Source organism: Sciurus vulgaris (assembly GCF_902686455.1).
Source record: "Sciurus vulgaris genome assembly, chromosome: 3".
Classification (NCBI taxonomy): domain Eukaryota; kingdom Metazoa; phylum Chordata; class Mammalia; order Rodentia; family Sciuridae; genus Sciurus; species Sciurus vulgaris.
In genome coordinates, this window is record NC_136463.1 from 50,001,946 (window position 1) to 50,023,353 (window position 21,408).

General features: G+C 35.2%; 1 protein-coding gene across 6 annotated transcripts in view; it reads right to left on the minus strand.

Annotated features, from left to right (window-relative positions):
• Positions 1 to 21,408, minus strand: part of MAP2K4 (mitogen-activated protein kinase kinase 4) — a 125,939-nt gene that overhangs the window by 10,436 nt on the left and 94,095 nt on the right. For all 6 annotated transcript variants that reach the window (XM_079135309.1, XM_079135310.1, XM_079135314.1 and 3 more), the window contains 2 exons: positions 4,359 to 4,436; positions 2,594 to 2,742 (listed from right to left, as the gene is read on the minus strand). In XM_079135309.1, coding sequence (XP_078991435.1) covers positions 2,594 to 2,742; positions 4,359 to 4,436 — 227 coding nt within the window. The remainder of the gene's footprint in view (positions 1 to 2,593; positions 2,743 to 4,358; positions 4,437 to 21,408) is intronic.

Below are 21,408 nucleotides of genomic sequence, written 5' to 3' on the forward strand. Positions count from 1 at the left end.
CACCCTTTAATCTGTTTACTGACCTCTTGAATATCATCTTTTAAAGTGCCTTAAAGTATTTTGCCATTTTGAGTTGTCATTTTCCTATTTAAAAGGGTTTTGTACTTATAAGCATTCTTTATATATTTGGTCCCAAGTCAAATATCTGTATGGAAATCTATCTATTTCAAGGTGCTAAAAATATTCTCTACTATTCTCTGTATGTTTTTAATTTATAAAACACAAGAAATTCAGATTTGCAGGAAAAAAGTACAAGGAGAAGAGTGAGAAATAGGACTCGAGCAATAAACCAAATCCAACTCAGGTGGACTTTGAAAGTCATGTTAACTTAAGACTATTCTAAGAATTTGAAAGTTTCCAAAACAGCATTTCTTAATCTTTTTTACATTATTGCCCCCCCCATTAGGAAATTTAACCACCAGATATACTTCATACCTGTTTTTCTATAGCTCTGGGGAAGTGGGGCTACAAACCAATGATTAATTCAACATTTTCTGTCTTTCCAAAATCAAATTTAGCTTCCCTGGGAACTATATTATCCCATTAGGAATGCTTTATAATTTTGAATAGAGAAGCAACATGCTTAGATATGCATCATAAAAAAATACAGATCTGATAAAAAGGACTGGATTATGAGAAAACTAATTAGAAAACTGGATGATCCAGGTTAGAGATGATAGACAAAGTCCAAGATAAGGATAGTGACAGGACCAATAGACAAAGGTGGAAAGTGACTATAAGCACACCATAGAAATAAATATCCTTCAACTGTAGACCTGAAAGATTTTATCTATAACCATTATCTGTTATGATATCTAGAGAAACTAAGATAAAAACGTAATGCATGTGTGGGCATGGTGGTGCATGCCTATAATCCCAGAGGTTCAGAACACTGAGGCAGGAGAATCATGAGTTCAAAGCCAGTCTCAGCAACTTAGTGAGGTGCTAAACAACTCAGTAAGACCCTGTCTCTAAATAAGGGCTGAGGATATGGCTCAGTGGTTGAGTGTCCCTGAGTTCAATCCCCACCCAACCCCATCCCCCCAAAATAATGCATGCACTACATATATATAAAACAAAACCAAAAAAGAGATCTAGGAATTAAAAAAAAAAAAAACAAAAAACAAAAAAAAAACAAAAAAAACAAATCTGATGCAAGGTTCACAGGTACTCAGATATGACAGGATTTTTAACCACATATTTCATTAAAATAGAATATGTAGAATGAGCACATTTATATAATTATACACTGCATATACCATGTGCAAATTAGTAAAAAAGTAGATTATTTTTAAAAAGAAAAAAAAAAATAGGCCTACAATCCTAGCTACATGGAGGCTAAGGCAGGAAGATCACAAGTTTGAGGCAGGCCTGGGCAATGTAATGAGACCCTATCTCAAAATAAAATTAAAAAGACTGAGGTAAGTATAGCTCAGAGTTAGGGTGCTCTTGGGTTCAATCTCCAGTACTACAAAAATAAAGAATAAAAACCAGACAATCTGATTCATCCTAAGTTACCTTCTACCTAGAAATCTTGAGGTATGTCTTTCCCCTCTAAAATACCAACACAAAAGGAAAATTTGGTTAGAACAGATGAAAGATACTTGAAAACTAGAGTTGGACAATATTTTCTAATAATTCAAAGACAGGACAATGTTAGACTCTGAAATTGAAATCTTAAAACCTAGACAAACTCCCTGGCTGGAAAAAATTAAGGTGGGGAAGAAGGCGTGTTAAGAATAAATAAGAAGATATACTAGACAGTCTATCTGGTTTTTGCTTATAAATCTATCTTTCCATCAGGTTGAATAACACAAGTCATTATCAAAATATTCATATAACAAAAGGGTTCTATTTAAAATGGAGATTATAAGAGTCAGATATTATTGCCATATCTAAATATATTTATTTTCAGGTGTCAAATACACAAATAAAAGAACTGTTTTAAAAAGTAGACAGATGGGCTGGGGATGTAGCTCCGTCTGTAGAACATTTGCCTTGCAAGTACAAAGCTCTGGGTTCAATCCCCAGTACCACAAAAAAGAAAAAAAAAAAAAAAAAGTAGACAGACAATATTAACAAATGTGAGGTCCATTCCGTATTTGGAAAAAAGTTTCAGAGAGCTAATATATACAGGTCTACTAATTAAGTTTTGGGCATGACTTTATTACATATACCCAATGTTCTGTTATATCAGAGTAGACATCCATGGCTAAAAGTCTGATATGGCAAGGTCTTGACTTAGTAAAAGCTTTTCAAGTGATTCTAGTACCATTTCACTGTGAGAACCATATCAGGATAAGACACCACCAGTCGCACCTAGAGGTTGAACCTGGTTGTACAAGGTACTGGAAGTCTGGAGGCAGCAGCTTCACCCACAGTTGTTTCTCTCCCATACCTGAGCAGCAGAATAGGCAAGGGTACTTTCCAGGCTAGCCAAAGCCTTCCACACCATCACAGAGAGCTGGAAATCCAGCCTGGAAGGCAGGGTGATGTGACCAAGGGTCCCTTCTCTTTATACAACGTTGCTAATATGAAGTAACCTTACTATTCTCATCACATGTGTCTGGGCTGTCACAAGTCAGGTACTCACCACAAGTTGACAAAGTTGATGAAACTTGGGGAAAATTCCCTTTCCTCAGAATTACTCAGCTGTGGAGGATCTCCTTTCACAACTTGTGTTAGCTGATCAAATACACTATTCCACTTTGGATAAGGAAATCGGCCTGTGGCCAACTCATACTAAAGAGAACAGAGGAAAAAGTAAAATGTACTAAGCATTACTTATTATTCCCCACAGGAATGACTATGATGATAATCTAAACTCCAAGCAAAACCATGTAAAGCCTTGAATCAACCAAAATCAGGTAGAGGTATTATCTTCAGAATTATGATGGATAAGTACCTTATGTTTGATTTAGAAACGAAAGTCATAGAAAGAACTATGGATCAAATTTGAGGACTTGAACTAAAGGTAAACACCAAACTTAAATCTAAATTATGTTCCCAGAATGCATGCCCTTGTTCAGTCTCTGTTTCTGAATCCTTTGTATAAGAGACTCTGGAAGCTTAGTTTACAACTTTTTTAGTACAATCTTCTACACAATTTGTAGTTACCTGAACAGAAGGTCACGGTCCAGTACAGTGGTCATATTCCTTTGTAAGGTAATATAACGTTCAAAAATAAAAACCTAATCTGGCAGGGTGCAGTGGTGCATACTTATAATCCCATGGTTTGGGAGGCCGAGGCAAGAGGATCAAGTTCAAAGACAGCCCCAGTAACTTACAGAGGCCCTATGCAACTTAACAAGACCCTGTCTCAAAATGAAAATAAAAAAGGACTCAGGATTTGGTTCAATGGTTAAGCATCCCTGGGTTCAATCCTGGTAGGAGAACAAAAAACAAAAGGTAAACACCAAAAATAAACTCATTGCCATGATTCTTTGTATCTCAACTATAGGGTCTTAGGTAGCTCAAACTGAAAATGAAAGGAAAATGGAAGGAAAAGGTTTATGCTATCTAACAGGCCAGCACCATCTTGTGCAGAAAATTCATATACAATGTAGAAAAAGGTATAGAATCTATCCAAAATTAGAAAAATCTCATCAAGTTCTGGCAGAAAAAAAAATTTGGAAAAAAGGAAATAAGCACATAAAGACACTATTACAGACCAAGTGTTTACGTTCCCTTAAAATGTGAATATATGGCCAGGCACAGTGGCACATGCCCATAATCCCAGCTACTCAGGAGGCTGAGGCCAGAGGACACCAAATTCAAGACCAGCTTTGGCAACTTACTGAGACCCTGTCTCAGAATTTAAAAAATAAATAAATAAATAAATAACTAGGGATGAGGATACAGCTCAGTGGTAGAGCACCACTGCATTCACACCCCAGGACATGTGGGAGGGGGATGTCAAATGTATGTTGAAACCTAATTTCCAAGGTGATAGTATTAAGAGATGGGATCTTGGGGAAGTCATTCGATCAGGAAGGTGGAGCCCTCATAAATGGAATTATTGCCCCCACAAGACAGACCCCAGATAAGTCCCTTGGCCCTTCTGCAGTTCACTAGACACCAAATCTGTCAGCATCCTGATACTGAGTTTCAAATTCTCCAGACCTATGAGAAATCAATTTCTGTTCTCGATAAGTCATGCAGTTTATGATATTTCATTAAAGTAACCCAAACTAAGACAGATACTTTTTCTATGTGATCAAAATTTCAATACAGTCTATAGGAAAGAAGAACTTATTTATTTCTGGTTGCTCACTACAAATGAGCATCCTCAATGTGTTTCATTTCTAACTTTCTTATTGTTATACTATTATGACAAGGTTGGGTCAACATAAACATACCAATGTGATTCCCAAACTCCAGACATCAGAGCGGACATCGTATCCTTGTCGTGATGCACTTGGGTCTATTCTTTCAGGCTAGAACACAAAGAGAAGTCAAGGTCACTAACTATGCTTACCCTCAAGGAACAGGCAATAGCTGGGAAGGTAGTTATAATGCTAGCACATTCCTAGAGGAATCTATGTTTAGGACAAGAATGGGAGTAACACGAACCTATTATTATATTTTTTTTATTTATTTTAATTAAAATCATAAATTTACATAGGGCAATGTTGTTTGATTCATTCTGTTATTTTTTCCCCTTCCCCCCCACCCCTCCCACCCCTCTTTTCCCTCTATATAGTCCTTCCTTTCTCCATTCTTACCACCCTCCTTATCCCTAAACCTAAACCTAACCCTAACCCTAACGCTAACCCCTCCTACCCCCCGCTTATATGTCCTCATCCGCTTATCAGCGAGATCATTCATCCTTTAGTTTTTTGAGATTGGCTTATCTCACTTAGCACGATATCCTCCAATTTCATCCATTTGCCTGCAAATGCCATGATTTTATCATTCTTCATGGCAGAGTAATATTCCATTGTATATATATGCCACAGTTTCTTTATCCATTCATCAATTGAAGGGCATCTAGGTTGGTTCCACAATCTGGCCATAGTGAATTGAGCAGCTATGAACATTTATGTGGCTGTATCTCTGTAGTATGCTGATTTTAAGTCCTTTGGGTATAGGCCAAGGAGTGGGATAGCTGGGTCAAATGGTGGTTCCATTCCAAGCTTTCTGAAAAATCTCCATACTGCTTTCCAGAGTGGCTGCACTAATTTGCAACCCCACCAGCAATGTATGAGTGTACCTTTTTCCCCACATCCTTGCCAACACCTATTGTTGCTTGTGTTCTTGATAATCGCCATTCTAATTGGTGTGAGATGAAATCTTAGGGTAGTTTTGATTTGCATTTTTCTTATTACTAGAGATGTTGAACATTTTTTCATATTATTATATTTTTTAAAAACTCAATTCAATGGCTACTTTCATGAAGGCAACACATAGTAACTCTTCCAAAAGAGTAGGACCCAAAGCATTTATAAAGCTGAAGCTGAGCATGGTCAGAAAGAGAAAAAGGAAGAAAAATTGAAAAAATAAGGAATCACAAAGTCAGAATAGTAAAACTTAATTTAGCTGTGAAGTGGGGGAAGCTATCTTCTAATTTTACCAGTCTTTTGTTTCAATGGACAAAACCATACCACAATACATTTGAGATACAAAAGCAAAATTAGCTATATTTATTACAATTATTCCACTCATTCTTCACAATAAATCTAAATTTATCAACTATATATTATCTTTAAAAAGATCTCTATTATTCATTTTTAGCTAAATTAAAGCACTACAGTAGAGTAATGTATTATCTTGTCATTTGAAAAGCACTTTTGGTAATTTCTGTAAAGGGAGTATCTTTACATTTCCGTGAAAGAAGATGCCATCATTTACATTTACATTTACTTTAATGTCAGGAATAGAGAAGAAAAGAAAGTGAGAGTATAAGTAGCACAAAATTGACAATGCTAAAGCTGACAATAACTGTGGTTGAAAGAAATGCCCAGAAAGGCCTAACAGTTGACTGTATTACATTCTGCCTATCAGCAACAACTAATTTGGAGACCTATATATTGAACATGAATACTGCATAAATATTTACTTTGGTTTTTAGCTGTGAATACATTTATTTGCCTTATTACATACATGGTACATAAAACTCCCAGATAACTGATCAAGAGAAAAAATACTCCATCCAACAACAGCAGCATAAATGAGTTTTCCAAAGCTTCCATGAAAAATTCACTAATACAGATCATGTCCTGGGACATATAACACTCCTTATTTTAAAGGCATAGTATCACCCAAAGCATGTTTTCAGATGACAATAATTAAACTAAAAATTAATGAAAGAACAGTAACCAGAAAATCCTCAAATATTTGGAGGTTAAACAACACACTTCTAAATAACCCATGGATGAACAAAACCTCAAGAAATAATCCAATTTGTAGGTAATAATAACAAAATAATGAAAAAAACTCCATTCACACATCATGAATTCCTTAGGAATAAATGTAAAAGGTGCTCAAGAGCTCTACACTGACAACTACAAAACTGCTGAAAAAGCAAGACCAAAATGAATACAGAAACACATCAGGTACTAAATAAAACACTCCCTGAGTATCCACAGGCAAACAGATACATAAATCGTGGTCTGCTGATACAATGACAGTGAAATGTCTCAGTGATAACAAAAGAATGAACTACTAATACACACAGCCACATGGATATATATACCTTTAAAACATGCTGAGAGAAAGAAGGTGGACACAAATAAGTTCATATTGTAAGATTACATTTACACTGGGGGAAAGCAAAACTGATAGTGACAGAAAATGGGATCATTGGTTGTCTTAGGCAGGGGTGGAGTTCCATAGGTAGACAGAATATCTGGGAACAAATACAAGGGATCTTTTCCAGGTGACAGGCATGTTCTGTATCTTGACTGATTGTGATTACATAAGCAACTATATCTGCCAACATTCAAAATGTACATTTAAAAACAGGGACCTTTCTTTTGTGGTTACAGTGGTAATGTTATTCTGAAACTTTTTATGTTTATGTCACAAAAAGTTAAAATTTCTAGTATGTGTATGTTGGAAAAAATTATCCAACTGCTGGAAATAAGGCAAAAAAAGATTCTGTTTCCTTTAAATGTCATAGGGGAGCATTATCTATCAAGCCTACAGTAGGGTTACTTAAGTATACATTTATCTCACTTCATTATTTACTACTCACCACAGTCCATATGCTTAGATTTTTGTTCAGTAGGGATGCAAATGGTTTCTGTCCAAAAATCCCAAAACTTACCATTTTACTGACAAGGAAATTATTAATGTTTATCTAATGGCTAAGATAGTTAATTTAAACTTCTCATTCCAACATTCTTCCTTCAGTAACCATAAATATGAAATTAATCAAATATTCTTTGAGCTAGCGTTGTAAGATACTGATGATCCAATTTTCTCATTAATGAGCTAAATACATTTTTGGCACATTTATTTATTTATGTGTGCAATGATCTTAACATTTTGAAAATTATAGATCCAAGGTTGATAAAATTAATTATAAAGGCTATGTTCATTTAGAAATCAGAAATACAGGTCTGAAAAACAAAAAGATTTTAAAAAATATAACACAAAAATACTAACCTGGAGAATAAAAACAACAAAAAAACAGATGAAATCAATTCATAATCTATATATATGATTTAAAATAAATACACAAGATTATATTGAAATATATTAAACAAAAGCCAGGAAATGAGAAATTTTGAACATGTCCTTCTGGATTAAAGAGGCAAAAGAAGGTTGAATAAATGTACTAATAAGAGACCTTCTCCAATATTTTATTTTGTTTTAATTATTTATTTATTTTTGGTGCTGGGGGATTTGAACTCAGAGCCTCATGCATGCTAGGCAAGTGCTTTACCACTGAGCCACATCCCTAGCCCCTATTTTATTTTTTAATTGATTATCAAGCCACAAATGAGTATGAACCAAAAGGTTGAATATACAGGCTACATTTTGAAAGCAAGCAATAAGCCAAAAATATTAACAAAAAATCAATGAAACATTTTGTATTAATTAGTATGTTGTATAACAAATTAGGCCAACACTTCAGTAGCTTAAAACAATAAATATTCATTATCTCATTGTTTCTGTGAGTAGGCATTCAAAGAAGCATTTTAGTTGGGTGCCTCTGACTCGGGGTCTCTTATAAAACTACAATCAAAGTGTGAGCTAAAGTGGTAGGCTTTACTGGGGTTGGAGGATTTGTCACCAAGCTTATTCATGAGGTCATATTCATGAAGTTGCTAAGCAGGAAACCTATATTCCTCATTACATGAGGCTCTTCATAAAGTACCTCACAACATGTTTTCTGCTGCATGTTATTAATCAGAAACAAGTCACTAAATTCAATCTACACTCATGTACTTAGTCTGTACTTTCTGAAGGGAGGTGTATCAAGGTAACTGTGGACACATTTTCAAACTACTACACAGCCAGGTGTGGTGGTCTACACTGGTGATCCTAGTTACCTGATAGGCTGAGGGAGGAAGATCAAAAGTTTGAGGTCAGCCTCAGCAACTCAGCAAGACCCTGTCTCAAAATTTTACAAAATGAAAGACTGAAGATGTAACTCAGTGGTAAATAAAGAACCACAGGGTTCAATTCCTTGTACCACAAAAAATAAATAAAACAAAACTAAGTTTCTACCATACTTATGGATACTATAAATACTACAATAAATAGGTTTTACATTTAATGCTTAAAATAACTAAAAAAGTTAAAATGTGTACATGTTATATGCACACACTTGCATAAACACGCGCGCGTGCACGCACACACACGCACACACACACACACACACACTGATGCGAAGAAAAAAACAAACTTCATAGTTTTCAAGGAATCATCTATCCCCGCCTCCCCAACTGAAATGAATTTCAATCTCAAGGAGCAAAAAATAGTGCTAATTCAACTATCTATCCTGAAGCTTGGAAAGATTTTTGAGCTCAATAAGGCCAAAGACATGTTTTTGCCTAAACACAATCAATAATTTATTACAGTATGATTAGAATAAAAACAGAAATTTTCTCAATTTAACTTTCAAAGTTAGCATAACCTATATAAAACTTTTACAAAGATGATAAGCCAATGTCCCTTAAACATTTTATGCATAAATTTTAAGTACTAACATATCAAATGTAAGAACATATTATGCAGATAAAGCATAGGACATGTAGGAATTATTTCTAGAGTGGTTCAACTACAAGAAATATATGTAATTATGACTCATCATATTAAAAACTAAACAGAGAAAAACATTTCATCATGTACTGAATGATGCCAAAGAGACAGTTAATAAAATTTAGTACACATTCCTGATTTATTCTCCCTCTCTCACATACACATTCACATATAGACATACAAATACACTTGGCAAACCAGAAACAGAAAAATTCTTCAAGAATAGGGAAGCATTTGCTTTCAAGTCAGAAACGGGAATCTCACCATCAATATCACAAGAATCTTAATATCATCCAACACTGATCTAAAAGTTCTAGGTAAAGCTATAAAAGTATATTTGAGAAAAGTTTAAAACATATGAGAAAGATCAATATCAGAATGACCAAGGCAAAAATTATTTGCAGCATAGTACCTTAGGTATCATCTGAAAGTTATTTTCAAAAAAGAGTATAACAGTTTACATAAAGAACCAATCAAATACAAATTAATAGACAAGTGAAAGGAAGTCTAGTCAAGTAAGAGACGGTAGGAGAGGACAAGAAGGGAAAAGGGGAGTAAAAAGGAATGATTATGAACTGAAATCAATTTTCATACCTCTCTGAGTTGCCTTGGGATGAACCCAACTATTATGTATAAACACAAAGATCTAATTTTTAAAAAGTATCTCAGTAAGTTGTCTGACCATAAAATAAATACATCAAATGGTTTTATTTTATAATAGCAATTATTAGTCAGAAAAAAATCCCATTCAAAATAATAAAAACCTGTCTTAGCACCCACATATCCAACATTGAACAAAACAAAGAGCACACGCTTGATCTCAAAGAGCACATAATCTACTAGTACAAAACCAAGAGGTGGTGATACAGACAAGGAATCAAAATAGGATCAAAAAGAGAGTGATATGGAGCACTACCATTGGATTCGGCAGTTCAGGAAGGATTTGCTAAGGATGTTATGCTTGCTCAGAGACACCATAAAAGTGAAAGGGTAGCACATTAAGAATATTCATAAAGGAGAGAGTAAGGAAAAGACCCTGAGATGGGAATATTCTCCATATATTTGTGGAAAAGCAAGGAGGTAAATGGCTGGAGGTGAGCAGAAGGGAAAAAGTACAATTAGAATACTCAGAAAGATGACCTTGGGCTATGCTGGATAGAACTTTATGGGTTCATGTAAGGGATCCAATGAATTATAAGTAGAGGACTAACATTATCTGACTTGATTTTTTGATTTGTTTGCTTTTTTTAAGAGACAGGATCTTATTCTGTTGCCCAGGCTGACCCCAACCTCTGGACTCCAGAGATCCTCCTCCTTCAGCCTCCAAATACCTAGGATGACTACATGTACACATCATTGCATGGCTTTTTTGATTTGATGCCTTAAAAGTCCTGCTCTGGCTGCTCTGCTAAGAGCAGACTATAGAGAACAAGGGTACAAACAGGGCAAGAGAACAGACTGACAACTATAGTGACAGGCAGGTGAGAAATGCTAGTAGCTGGACCAATGAGCACTGGTAGTTTTAAAAAACTAGCTTTTAGATACACCTTCAGAGTAAAACAGACAATATTTGCTAATGAACTCACTGTACAGAAAATAGGAAGAAAGGATAACTCCAAAGTTTGTATCTTGAGCCACTGGCAAGAGGGAGTTGCTATTTGCTGAAATATAAAACTGAAGAGCAGTAGATTTTATGGGGAGTAAAAAGGTGTTAGGAAATCAAGAGTTCTGTACTGGACATGCTGTATATGTTATTTCTAAGAGAATCTGAGAGGATTCAAATATAGGACATTATAATAAAGATCTAATACAGGACATTAGATATATGACCTGGGGATTTAGAGTTGAGGAGTAGGTAAAAAGAAAAACAGCCATCAGTATGTATCATTTTCCAGAGCATCTACTAAGAGGCAGGTATGGCACTTCAGTGAACAAAAGAGATAAATAGTATTTTAAATCCTTAACAGTAGATGAACTCAAAAGAGAAATGTGGGTTGTAGAGAAAAGAAAAGGGATTAAACATTCATTTCTGGGGCACACCAACATCTACAGCTCAGGAAGAGGTACCAGTCAGTTAGGCAGCCAAGAAAGAGAAACGTTCTAGAAATCAACTGACAAAAATGTTTCAAGAATATAGTGCTTCAAGTATTTCAAGTAGATTAAGGAAGACATGAGTTGGAACTAACCACTGGCTTTAGCAACATGGAAGTAATGTTTATTCTGATGACTGTAGTTACAGTGGGGTGATGGATATAAAAGAATCTATTAGAATGTACCTAGGAAAATGAAAGCAGAAAAAGTAGAGGCAGTAAGTATAACAGGCACTTGAAGTTGACAATAACTGTGATGGAAAAAAGACAAATATGTACACTTTATAAGAAAGGAAAATAAACATTAAGGCAGCTTAAATGAATTCAGAGAAATACATTTTTTCATTGAGAGGACTCAATATTATAAAATGGCAATGATCAAGTTAATTTACAAAGTTTAATAAAATTCCAGCTTGTTTTTATAAATATACCAATATTCCTCTGAAAAATATAGAAAACTATAAAAAAAGTCCAGAAACAGTCCTAAATCCAAGAGTACAGTATGAGTATTAATTCTAAATAATGGAATTTGAAAAACAGATAATTTTTTAAAATATTCAAACTGGTTAATTGTAGGGAGAAAATGTGTACTCCTTTCCTTTCCTTTGATAATCACTAGTATCAACAGCAGCAAAATTTTAAAACGACATATAAAAAACAAAAGCTTGGGCTGGAGTTATAGCTCAGTGGGAGAGAGCTGGTTCAGTCTGTGTGAGACACTGGGTTCAATTCCCAGCACTGGGAAGAAAAAAAAAAGAAGATGACTTAATCTTAGAGCTAGGTGTAATTCCAACTAAGGAGGCTGAGTTGAGGCAGGAGGATAGAAAATTCCAGGCCAGCCTGAATAGTTACTTAGCAAGATCCAGTCACAAAAAAATAAATTAATAAATAAAAGGGCAGGGAATATACCTCAATGGAAGAGCACCCCTGGGTTTAATCCCTGGTATCACATTTTAAAAAAATTAAACTTGGGCACTAAAATAAAATTTACAGAATTTACAGCTACTTCTAATCTTGATGAGGAAGATTTTTTCAAGATATGACAACAGCCAGAAAGAAACTTGTTAAAAAAAAAGGAAAAACATATATACCAGAGTTTCTTTATCCATTCATCTTTTGAAGGGCATCTAGGTTGGTTTCACAATCTAGCTATTGTGAAATGAGCTGCTATAAACATTGATGTGGCTATAACTGTAGTTTGCTGATTTTAGGTCCTCTGGGTATAAACCGAGGAGTGGGATAACTGGGTCAAAAGGTGGGTCCATTCCAAGTTTTCTTAGGATTCTCCATACTGTTTTCCAGAGTGGCTGCACCAATTTGCAACTCCACCAGCAAGGTGAAAGTGTGCCTTTTTCCCCACATTCACACCGACATCTATTATTGTTTGTGCTCTTGATAAAAGTCATTCTAATTGGAGTAAGATGAAATCTTAGAGTTGTTTTAATTTGCATTTCTCTAATTACTAGAGACAATGAACACTTTTTCATATATTTATTAATTGCCTGTGTGTCTTCTTCTGTAAAGTGTCTGTCCAGTTCCTTGGCCCATTTATTGATTGGGTTCTTTGTATTTTTGTTGTAAACTTTAAGTTCTTTACAAATTTTGGAGACAAGTGCTCTATCTGAAGTGCATGTGGAAAATATTTTCTCCCACTCTGTAGGCTCTCTCTTCACATTCTTGATTGTATCCTTTGCTGAGAAAAAGCTTTTTAGTGTGAGTCCATCCCATTTATTGATTCTTGCTTTGATTTCTTGTGCTTTGGGAGTCTTATTGAGGAAGTCTGATCCTAAGCCAACATGATGAAGATTCGGGCCTACTTTGTCTTCTATTAGGTGCAGGGTCTCTGGTCTAATTCCTATGTCTTTGATCCATTTTGAGTTGAGTTTTGTGCAGGGTGAGAGATAAAGGTTTAATTTCATTTTACTACATATGGCTTTCCAGTTTTGCCAGCACCATTTGTTCAACAGGCTATCTTTTCTCCATTGTATGTTTTTGGCTCCTTTGTCTAGTATGAGGAGACTGTATTTATGTGGTTTTGTCTCTGTGTCTTCTATTCTGTACCGTTGGTCTGCCTGTCTATTTCAGTGCCAAAACCATGCTGTTTTTGTTACTATTGCTCTGTAGTATAGTTTAATGTCTGGTATTGTGATACCTCCTGTTTCACTTTTTCTATTCAGGACTGTTTTGGCTATTCGAGGTTTCTTGTTCTTCCAGATGAAGTTTATGATTGCTTTCTCTGTTTCTATGAGGAATGTCATTGGGATTTTAATTGGAATTGCACTGAATCTGTATAGTGCCTTTGGTAGAATGGCCATTTTGACAATGTTAATTCTGCTATCCAAGAACATGGGATACACACCTGTAATCCCTGTGACTCAGGAGGACTGCAAGTTTGAGGACAACCGCAGCAACTGAGAGAGATTCTAAGCAACTTGGCAAGACCTTGTCTCAAAATTTAAAAATTAAACAAGGGCTAGGGATGTAGCTCAGCAGTAAAGCATCCCTAGATTGAAGTCATAATACAAACAAAAGAAAACAAACAAAAAACATCAATAGGCTCCCCCATTAGAATTCTCTATTTTTATAATCCAACACAAAAATGTAAAATGTAAAGACAGATGACAAAGTCTGAGAACACACACATATATTATAAAGGATTAAAATTATTTTATATTAATATGAGAGATTACTAATAGAAAAACAGGTAAAAATAATATATAGAAGACCCAAATATAAGAAAAAGAATAAAAATACTTAATTTTATTAACTAATTTAAAAATATATAACCCAAACACTACTACATTAAAATGAGATTCCACTCTGGCTTATCCATTTAACAAATTATAACTGTAAATATTTGACACAGATTGCCAGTTGTTTAGAAAACATACTCTTCTGATGATACTTTTCCCAAAGGTGTCAGAATATGTACCACTGTACATACAAGATATTACAATAAAGCAAGTCACAAATACAAAGCATATAAGTTATGTTTACATTATACTGTAGTCTGTGAAATGACTGAAAAATTGCTAGTGACCACCCTAGCCTCCATGAGTGAAAGACTGGTAGAGAGGTCTTGCCTCTATGTTGATGGCTGCTGAATTATCAGGATGGCTAGTGGTAAAGGCTGGATTAGCAGTAGCAATTTCTTAAAGACAACAACAATGATACTTACAGTATCATATTCCTTTTGCCAAAAATTTCTCTGTAGCATGTGATGCTATTTAATAGCATTTTCCTCCAGGAGAACTTTAAAAATTGAAGTCAATCCTCCCAAACCCTGCCACTCCTTTACCAATTAAATTTAGGGAACATTCTAAATTCTTTGTCATCTCAACAATGTTGAAGATGAATCCATCTTCACCAGTGGATTTCATCTCATGCAACCACTTTCTTTTGCTCATCGTTAAGAAGCAACTCCTTCTCTGTTAAAGTTTCATCATATGATTACAGTTATTCAGTCACACTTTCAGGGTATACTTTCAATTCTCCTCTTCCCACAAGTTCTACAAGATCTGCCAACAACTTCTTCCAAACTTCTATTAATGTCAATATTTTGGTCTCTTCCCATGAGTCTCAACTATTTCTAATGGCACTTACAATTCTTTCCAGAAGGTTTACAATTGATATTTTGCCTAGATCTATTAGAGGAATCACTATCCTTGGCAGCAATAGCCTTATGACATGTATTCTTAAATAATAAAAAAATGAAAGTTAAAATTACTTCTTCTTTTGGGGACTGCAGAATGGATGTTGTTAGCAGACATGAAAACAACTTTAATCTTGATACATATATTGCCATCAGAGCTCTTGGGTAAACCAGGTGCATTGTCAATAAGCAATAATATTGAAAAGAATCATTGTTTTTTTCTGAGCAGTATGTCTTAACAGTGGGTTTAAAGTACTCAGTAAACCATGTTGTAATCAGATATGCTGTCATCCAAGCTTTACTGTTTCATTTACAGTACTCAGGTGGAGGAGATTTAGCATAATTCTTAAAGGCCCCATGGTTTTTAGAATGGAAAATAAGGATTGGCTTCAACTTCAAGTCACCAGCTTCATTAGCCTCTAACAGGGGAGTCAACTTGTCCTATAAAGCCAGGTAATAGAAGGTTATTTGGCACGGGGGGAGTCATCTAACATTTTTTAAATTTATTTTTTGTTTTTTTATTTAAATTTTTATTTTTACAGACTGCATTTTGATACATTGTACACAAATGGGGTACAACTTTTCATTTCTATGGTTGTACACAATGTAGATTCACACCATTCATGTAATCATACATATACATAGGGTAATACTGTCTGTCTCATTCTACTATCTTTCCTTCCCCCACCCTGTCCCACCCTATCTTCCTCTACACTATCCAAAGTTCCTTCATTCTTCTCTCGCCACCCCTCTCAGTGTATCGTCATCTACTTATCAGAGAAAACATTCAGCCTTTGGTTTTTGGGGGCTTGGCCTATTTCACTTAGCATGATATTCTCCAACTCCATTCATTTACCAGAAAATGCCATAATTTTATTCTGCTTTATAGCTGAGTAATATTCCATTGTGTATATATACCACAGTTTCTTTATTCATTCATCAATTGAAGGGCATCTCGGTTAGTTCCACAATCTAGCTATTATGAATTGAGCAGCTATGAACACTGATGTGACTGCATCACTGTAGTATGCAGATTTTAAGACCTTTGGGTATAAACTGAGGAATGGGATAGTTGGGACAAGTGGGGTTCATTCCAAGTTTTCTGAAGCATTTCCATACTGCTTTCCAGCGTGGCTGCACCAATTTGGAACTCTACCAGCAATGTATGAGTGTACCTTTTTCCCCACATCCACGCCAACACTTATTATTGCTTGTGTTCTTGATAATAGCCATTCTAATTGGAGTTAGATGAAATTTTAGGGTGGTTTTAATTAGCACTTCTTTAATTACTAGAGACGATAAGCACTTTTTCATAAAGTGTCTGCCCATTTATTCCCTAGCCCATTTATTGATTGGGTTCTTTGTATTTTTGGTGTAAAGTTTTTTAAGTTCTTTATAAATTTTGGAGATTAGTGCTCTGTCTAAAGTGTGTGTGGAAAAAGATTTTCTCCCACTCTGTATGCTCTCTTTTTACATTATTTATTGTTTCCTTTGCTGAGAAAAAGCTTTTTAGTTTTAATCTGTCCCATTTATTGACTCATGCTTTTATTTCTTGGGCCATGGAGGTCTTGTTAAGGAAGTCTGGTCCTAAGTCAATGTGATGGAGATTCAGGCCTACTTTTTCTTACAAAACCCTTTCATGTTCAAAATACTAGAAAAATAGGGATAGCAGGAACATACTGCAACACTGTAAAGGCTATTTATTCTAAGTCCATGGCCAACATCATTTTTAATAGAGAAAAACTGAAAGCATTCCCTCTAAAAACTGGAACAAGACAGGGATGCCCTCTTTCACCACTTCTATTCAACATCGTCCTTGAAATACGAGCCAGAGCAATTAGACAAACCAAAGAAATTAAAGGGATATGAATATGAAAAAAAGAACTCAAGCTATCGCTATTTGCTGATGACATGATTCTATATTTAGAGGATCCAAAAAACTCCACCAGAAAACTTCTAGACCTCATAAATGAATTCAGCAAAACAGCAGGTTATAAAATCAACACTCATAAATCGAAAGCATTTTTATTCATAAGCAATGAATCGTCTGAAAGGGAAATGAGAAAACAACTCCATTCACAATAGCCTCAAAAAAAATGGAATACTTGGGAATCAATCGAACCAAAGAGGTGAAAGATCTCTACATGAAAACTAGAGAACATTAAAGAAAGAAATTGAAGAAAACCTTAGAAGATGGAACAATCTCCCAAGTTCTTGGATAGGCAGAATTAATATTATCAAACTGGCCATACTTCCAAATGTGCTATACAGATTTAACACAATTCCAATTAAAAGGAAACAACATTTCTCATAGAAACAGAGAAAGCAATCATGAAATTCATCTGGAATAACAAAAGACCCAGAATAGCCAAAGCAATCCTGGGCAGGAAGAATGATGCAGGAGGTATCATAATACCAGACCTTAAACTCTACTATAGAGCAATAGTAACAAAAATGGCATGGTTCTGGCACCAAAATAGACAGGTAGACCAACGGTACACAATAGAGGACACAGAGACAAAACCACATAAATACAATTATTTCATATTAGACAAAGGTGCCAAAAACATACAATGGAGAAAAGATAGCCTTTTCAACAAAGGGTGCTGGCAAAACTAGAAATCCATATGCAGTAAAATGAAATCAAACCCCTATCTCTCACCCTGTGCAAAAAAACAACTCAAAATGGATCAAGAATCCAGGAATTAGTCCTGAGACCTTTCACCAAATAGAAGGCTATTTTGTCTACAATGAAAATCTATTGTTTAGTGTGGTCACTTTCATCAAATATCTTAGCTAGATCTTCTGGACAACTTGTTATAGCTTCTACATTAACAAATGAACTTTTACGTTACTGCTATGACTTCATTTCTGGGGAGAGTAGGGGGACTACTGAGGTAGAACTCAGGGGCACTCGACCACTGGGCCATTTCCTCAGCCCTATTTTATATTTTATTTAGAGACAGGGATTCACTGAGTTGCTTAGCACTTCACTTTTGCTGAGGCTAGTTAAGAACTCTTGATCCACCTGCCTCAATCTCCCGAGCAGCTGACATTACAGGCATGCGCCACTGTGCCTGGTGAGATGACTTCTTAATACCTCATGAACCATCCTCTGCCAGTTTCAAACTTTTCTTTGCAGTTTCCTCACCTCTCTAAGCCTTCACAGAATTGAAGAGACTTAGGGCCTTTCTCTGGATAAACTTTGGAACAGTGTAGCTGGTTTAACTTATACCCAAACCACTTTGTCTATATCAGCAATTAGGCTATTTCACTATTTTGTTCTTTTATGTGTTCACTGGAGTAGCACTTTTAATTTACTTCAAGAACTTTTCCTTTCTATTTATAACTTGACTAACAGGTTCAAGAGGCCTAGCTTTTGGCATCTAGATTTTTCCACTAAATTTAAAATAAGTGCCTTCGTAAGTTTAATCATTTCTCATTTTTTGATTTAAAGGGAGAGACCGGAGACAACTCCTTTCACTTGAATAGAGGTCACTATAGGATAATTAATTGGCTTAATTCCAATACTGATATATAGTCATGTCTCAGGCTGGGGATGTATTATTCAAAGGTAATAGATAAAAACAGTGGCACCTGAGTTTTACTTGGGAATATGAATATATATACATGCTTTGATGGGGGGAATAATCAGATCTGGAATCCCTTCCTGAATACTCCAATATGCTTTACTATGCAATAAGTCTTGGGAATCCTTACGAAATTCAAAATGGAAGTAAAAAGTCCTTCTTAGAAGAAATCCAACACCAACTTCACTCAATATGAGAGGCAGTCATCTTATATTCAAAAGTAAACAATTCAACTACTAAAGAGAGAAATGGTACTGGTTAACTCAACTGCAAATCCACATTTCCAAAGATACTTGGATATTTGTTCACTGGTCTTGACTTTTTTAGGTCAAAACTCTCTATAATACATACATTCAGGGGTTTCAGTACTGAATCATAAAATTAGTACTGGTATTCATATTTATTTTTTAAGATTTATTAAGATATAATCTACATACCTATATAACTCACCCATTTAAAGTGTACAATTCAATGACTTTCAGTGTTTTCACAGATAATATGAAACCAAGACCACAGTCAACTTTAGAATATTTTTACCACTTTAGAAAAAAAAAAAAACCAACCAACTTTGGACACTTTGGCAATCACCTCCTACCAAATCCCCCATCCTTCTTATACCACTAGCTCTAAACAACCACTAATCTTTTTGTCACTAAAAAAATTCTAGACTTTCATATTAACGGAATCATGTAATGCTTGGTTTTCTGTATTTGGCTTTTTCCCTTTAGCATAATGTTCAAAGTTAAACCAGGCTGGAGGATGCAGCTATACTTCCTTTCTTTATATGAGTAGTCATACGTTGTATGGATTACCCACATTTTATTTACCAATTCTTAGGTTGTTTCCACCTTTTAGCTATCATAAAAAGTTGCTATCAACATCTATGTATTCGTTTTTGTATGGATATATGTTTTCAGGTCTCTTGGAACTCTAACTTCTGGGTCCTATAATACCTCTATTTTAAATGAGGAACTGCCAGAATTTTCCAAGGTGGCTATACCATTTTATATTCCTACCAGCAGTATATGGAAGTTCCAATTTTTTCACACTCTCTCCAACACTTGTTATTATTTGACTTAATTCTAGTCATCCTATCAAATATGAAGTGCTATCTTATTGTAGTTTTAAGCCTTTAATTTTTTTTAAGCCATAAAAATCCTGATAGTTAATTGATGACCAAAAGCTTCAAAAACAATTATGGCAAAGTCTTATGTGACTATAATACAGAAATTTTTTTCAGTTGAAAATCCTAGTTTAGAGACTCACATCACATTCAGATATGTTAAATGAATTATTTTCCACAGAACAGAAATTCTTTTAGCTACTAACAGGTATGCTGCAAAATAAAGGAGGTTCCATTGACAAACATCTGGGATTTTAAAAATATTTAAATTGTGGCTTTCCATACTACTCTTAAATGCCTACAATGATTCCCAAACTTATTTGGCCAAAGAAATGTTTTTTCACAAAATATGTATCTTACTTAGAAATAAAATTTTGAAAAGGTCACTTTGAATACTATTCTTAAATTCTTTTAAAAGGATAATAGTAAAACGACCTGTCTTCATTAAAAATGTTAGGGCGACATCAATGAAAATGGCAGAGTGGATACACTCCAAGGGATCATACTTTCAGAGAAACACTGACTTTGTCAAATGAGGCACACTGGTGCACACCTTAATCCCTGGAGTTCAGGAGGTTGAGGCAGAAGGATCCTATGTTCAAAGCTAGCCTCATCAATTTAGAGATTTAGAGAGGCCCTGAGCAACTCAGTGAGACCCTGTCAAAAGATAAAAAAAAAAAAGATAAAAATAAAAAGGGCTGGGGATGTAGCTCAGTGGTCAAGGGCCCTTGGGTTCAATCTCTGGTACCAAAAAAAAAAAAAAAAACTCTATTTTTTGTCAGAATTTGGGGGCTTAAGGTGTAAAATCATAGGTCTACGGCAACCAAATACTAAATCAAGAAAAAGGCAACCTAAAAGTGGTAAGAGCTGTCATTAGTACAAAAGATTTAATGACTCCTTACTGTATACCAGGCACTGTGAAAAGTGTTGGGACATCAACACTCCAGCCAAAAACAAGATCTTTAAAAGTGTTCTTGTCTCTACCAAATTGTAGTCATGGCCTTGAACACAAAGCAGCTCAGACACAGATCCTTTAGTCTGTCCACTAAGAAGAGTCTTGATATTTCCCCAGGGACACATTCATTGAAGACTTCCATGGCAAGCAAGAGAGGTTGATTCTGCTATCTTCTGGGGGTATAAAAAGAAAAGAGGGTATTTACTGACAAAATGGAGTAGTTTACAGAATTGAAAGAAATGGACAAAACCAGGTCTTTAGAGGACAGAAACCCAGGAAGGTTTGGGCAAATCTAAGAAGGAAGTAACAGTCCTGCTGTAAGAATGCAAGGACTTTGGCTTTAATTTTTTCCCCTTCTTTCACTCAGACAGAAGCAGAGAATCAAGTTAAGTCCACTCCTCAGTTCATGGCAACCTGCGCTCAAGGGTCTGTAGAAGGCCACTGTAGTGTTTTATTTTATATATATTTCTCACTTGATCCCTGAGTCCTACTCCTCTCCTCTCCTTAGACAATCACTTTAAGTGCACTTGATTCCTAATCCAACAAAACTGTTCTCCAAAACTGAAGAAGAAATTAAAATTGCTCAGAGAAATAAAAACAAGAGAGCCTGAAATGACAGTGGACTGTACCTCAGAGCCATATGAAGAAGAAAAAAGTTGGCAAAATAACCACATAGGTAAATATAAAGGCCATTATAATTATATTCTTGGCTTATAAATCTTTTTTGCTTCTTAAATATTTCAAAGATGAATGCACTGATTAATAATTACAGATTTTTATCAGATACA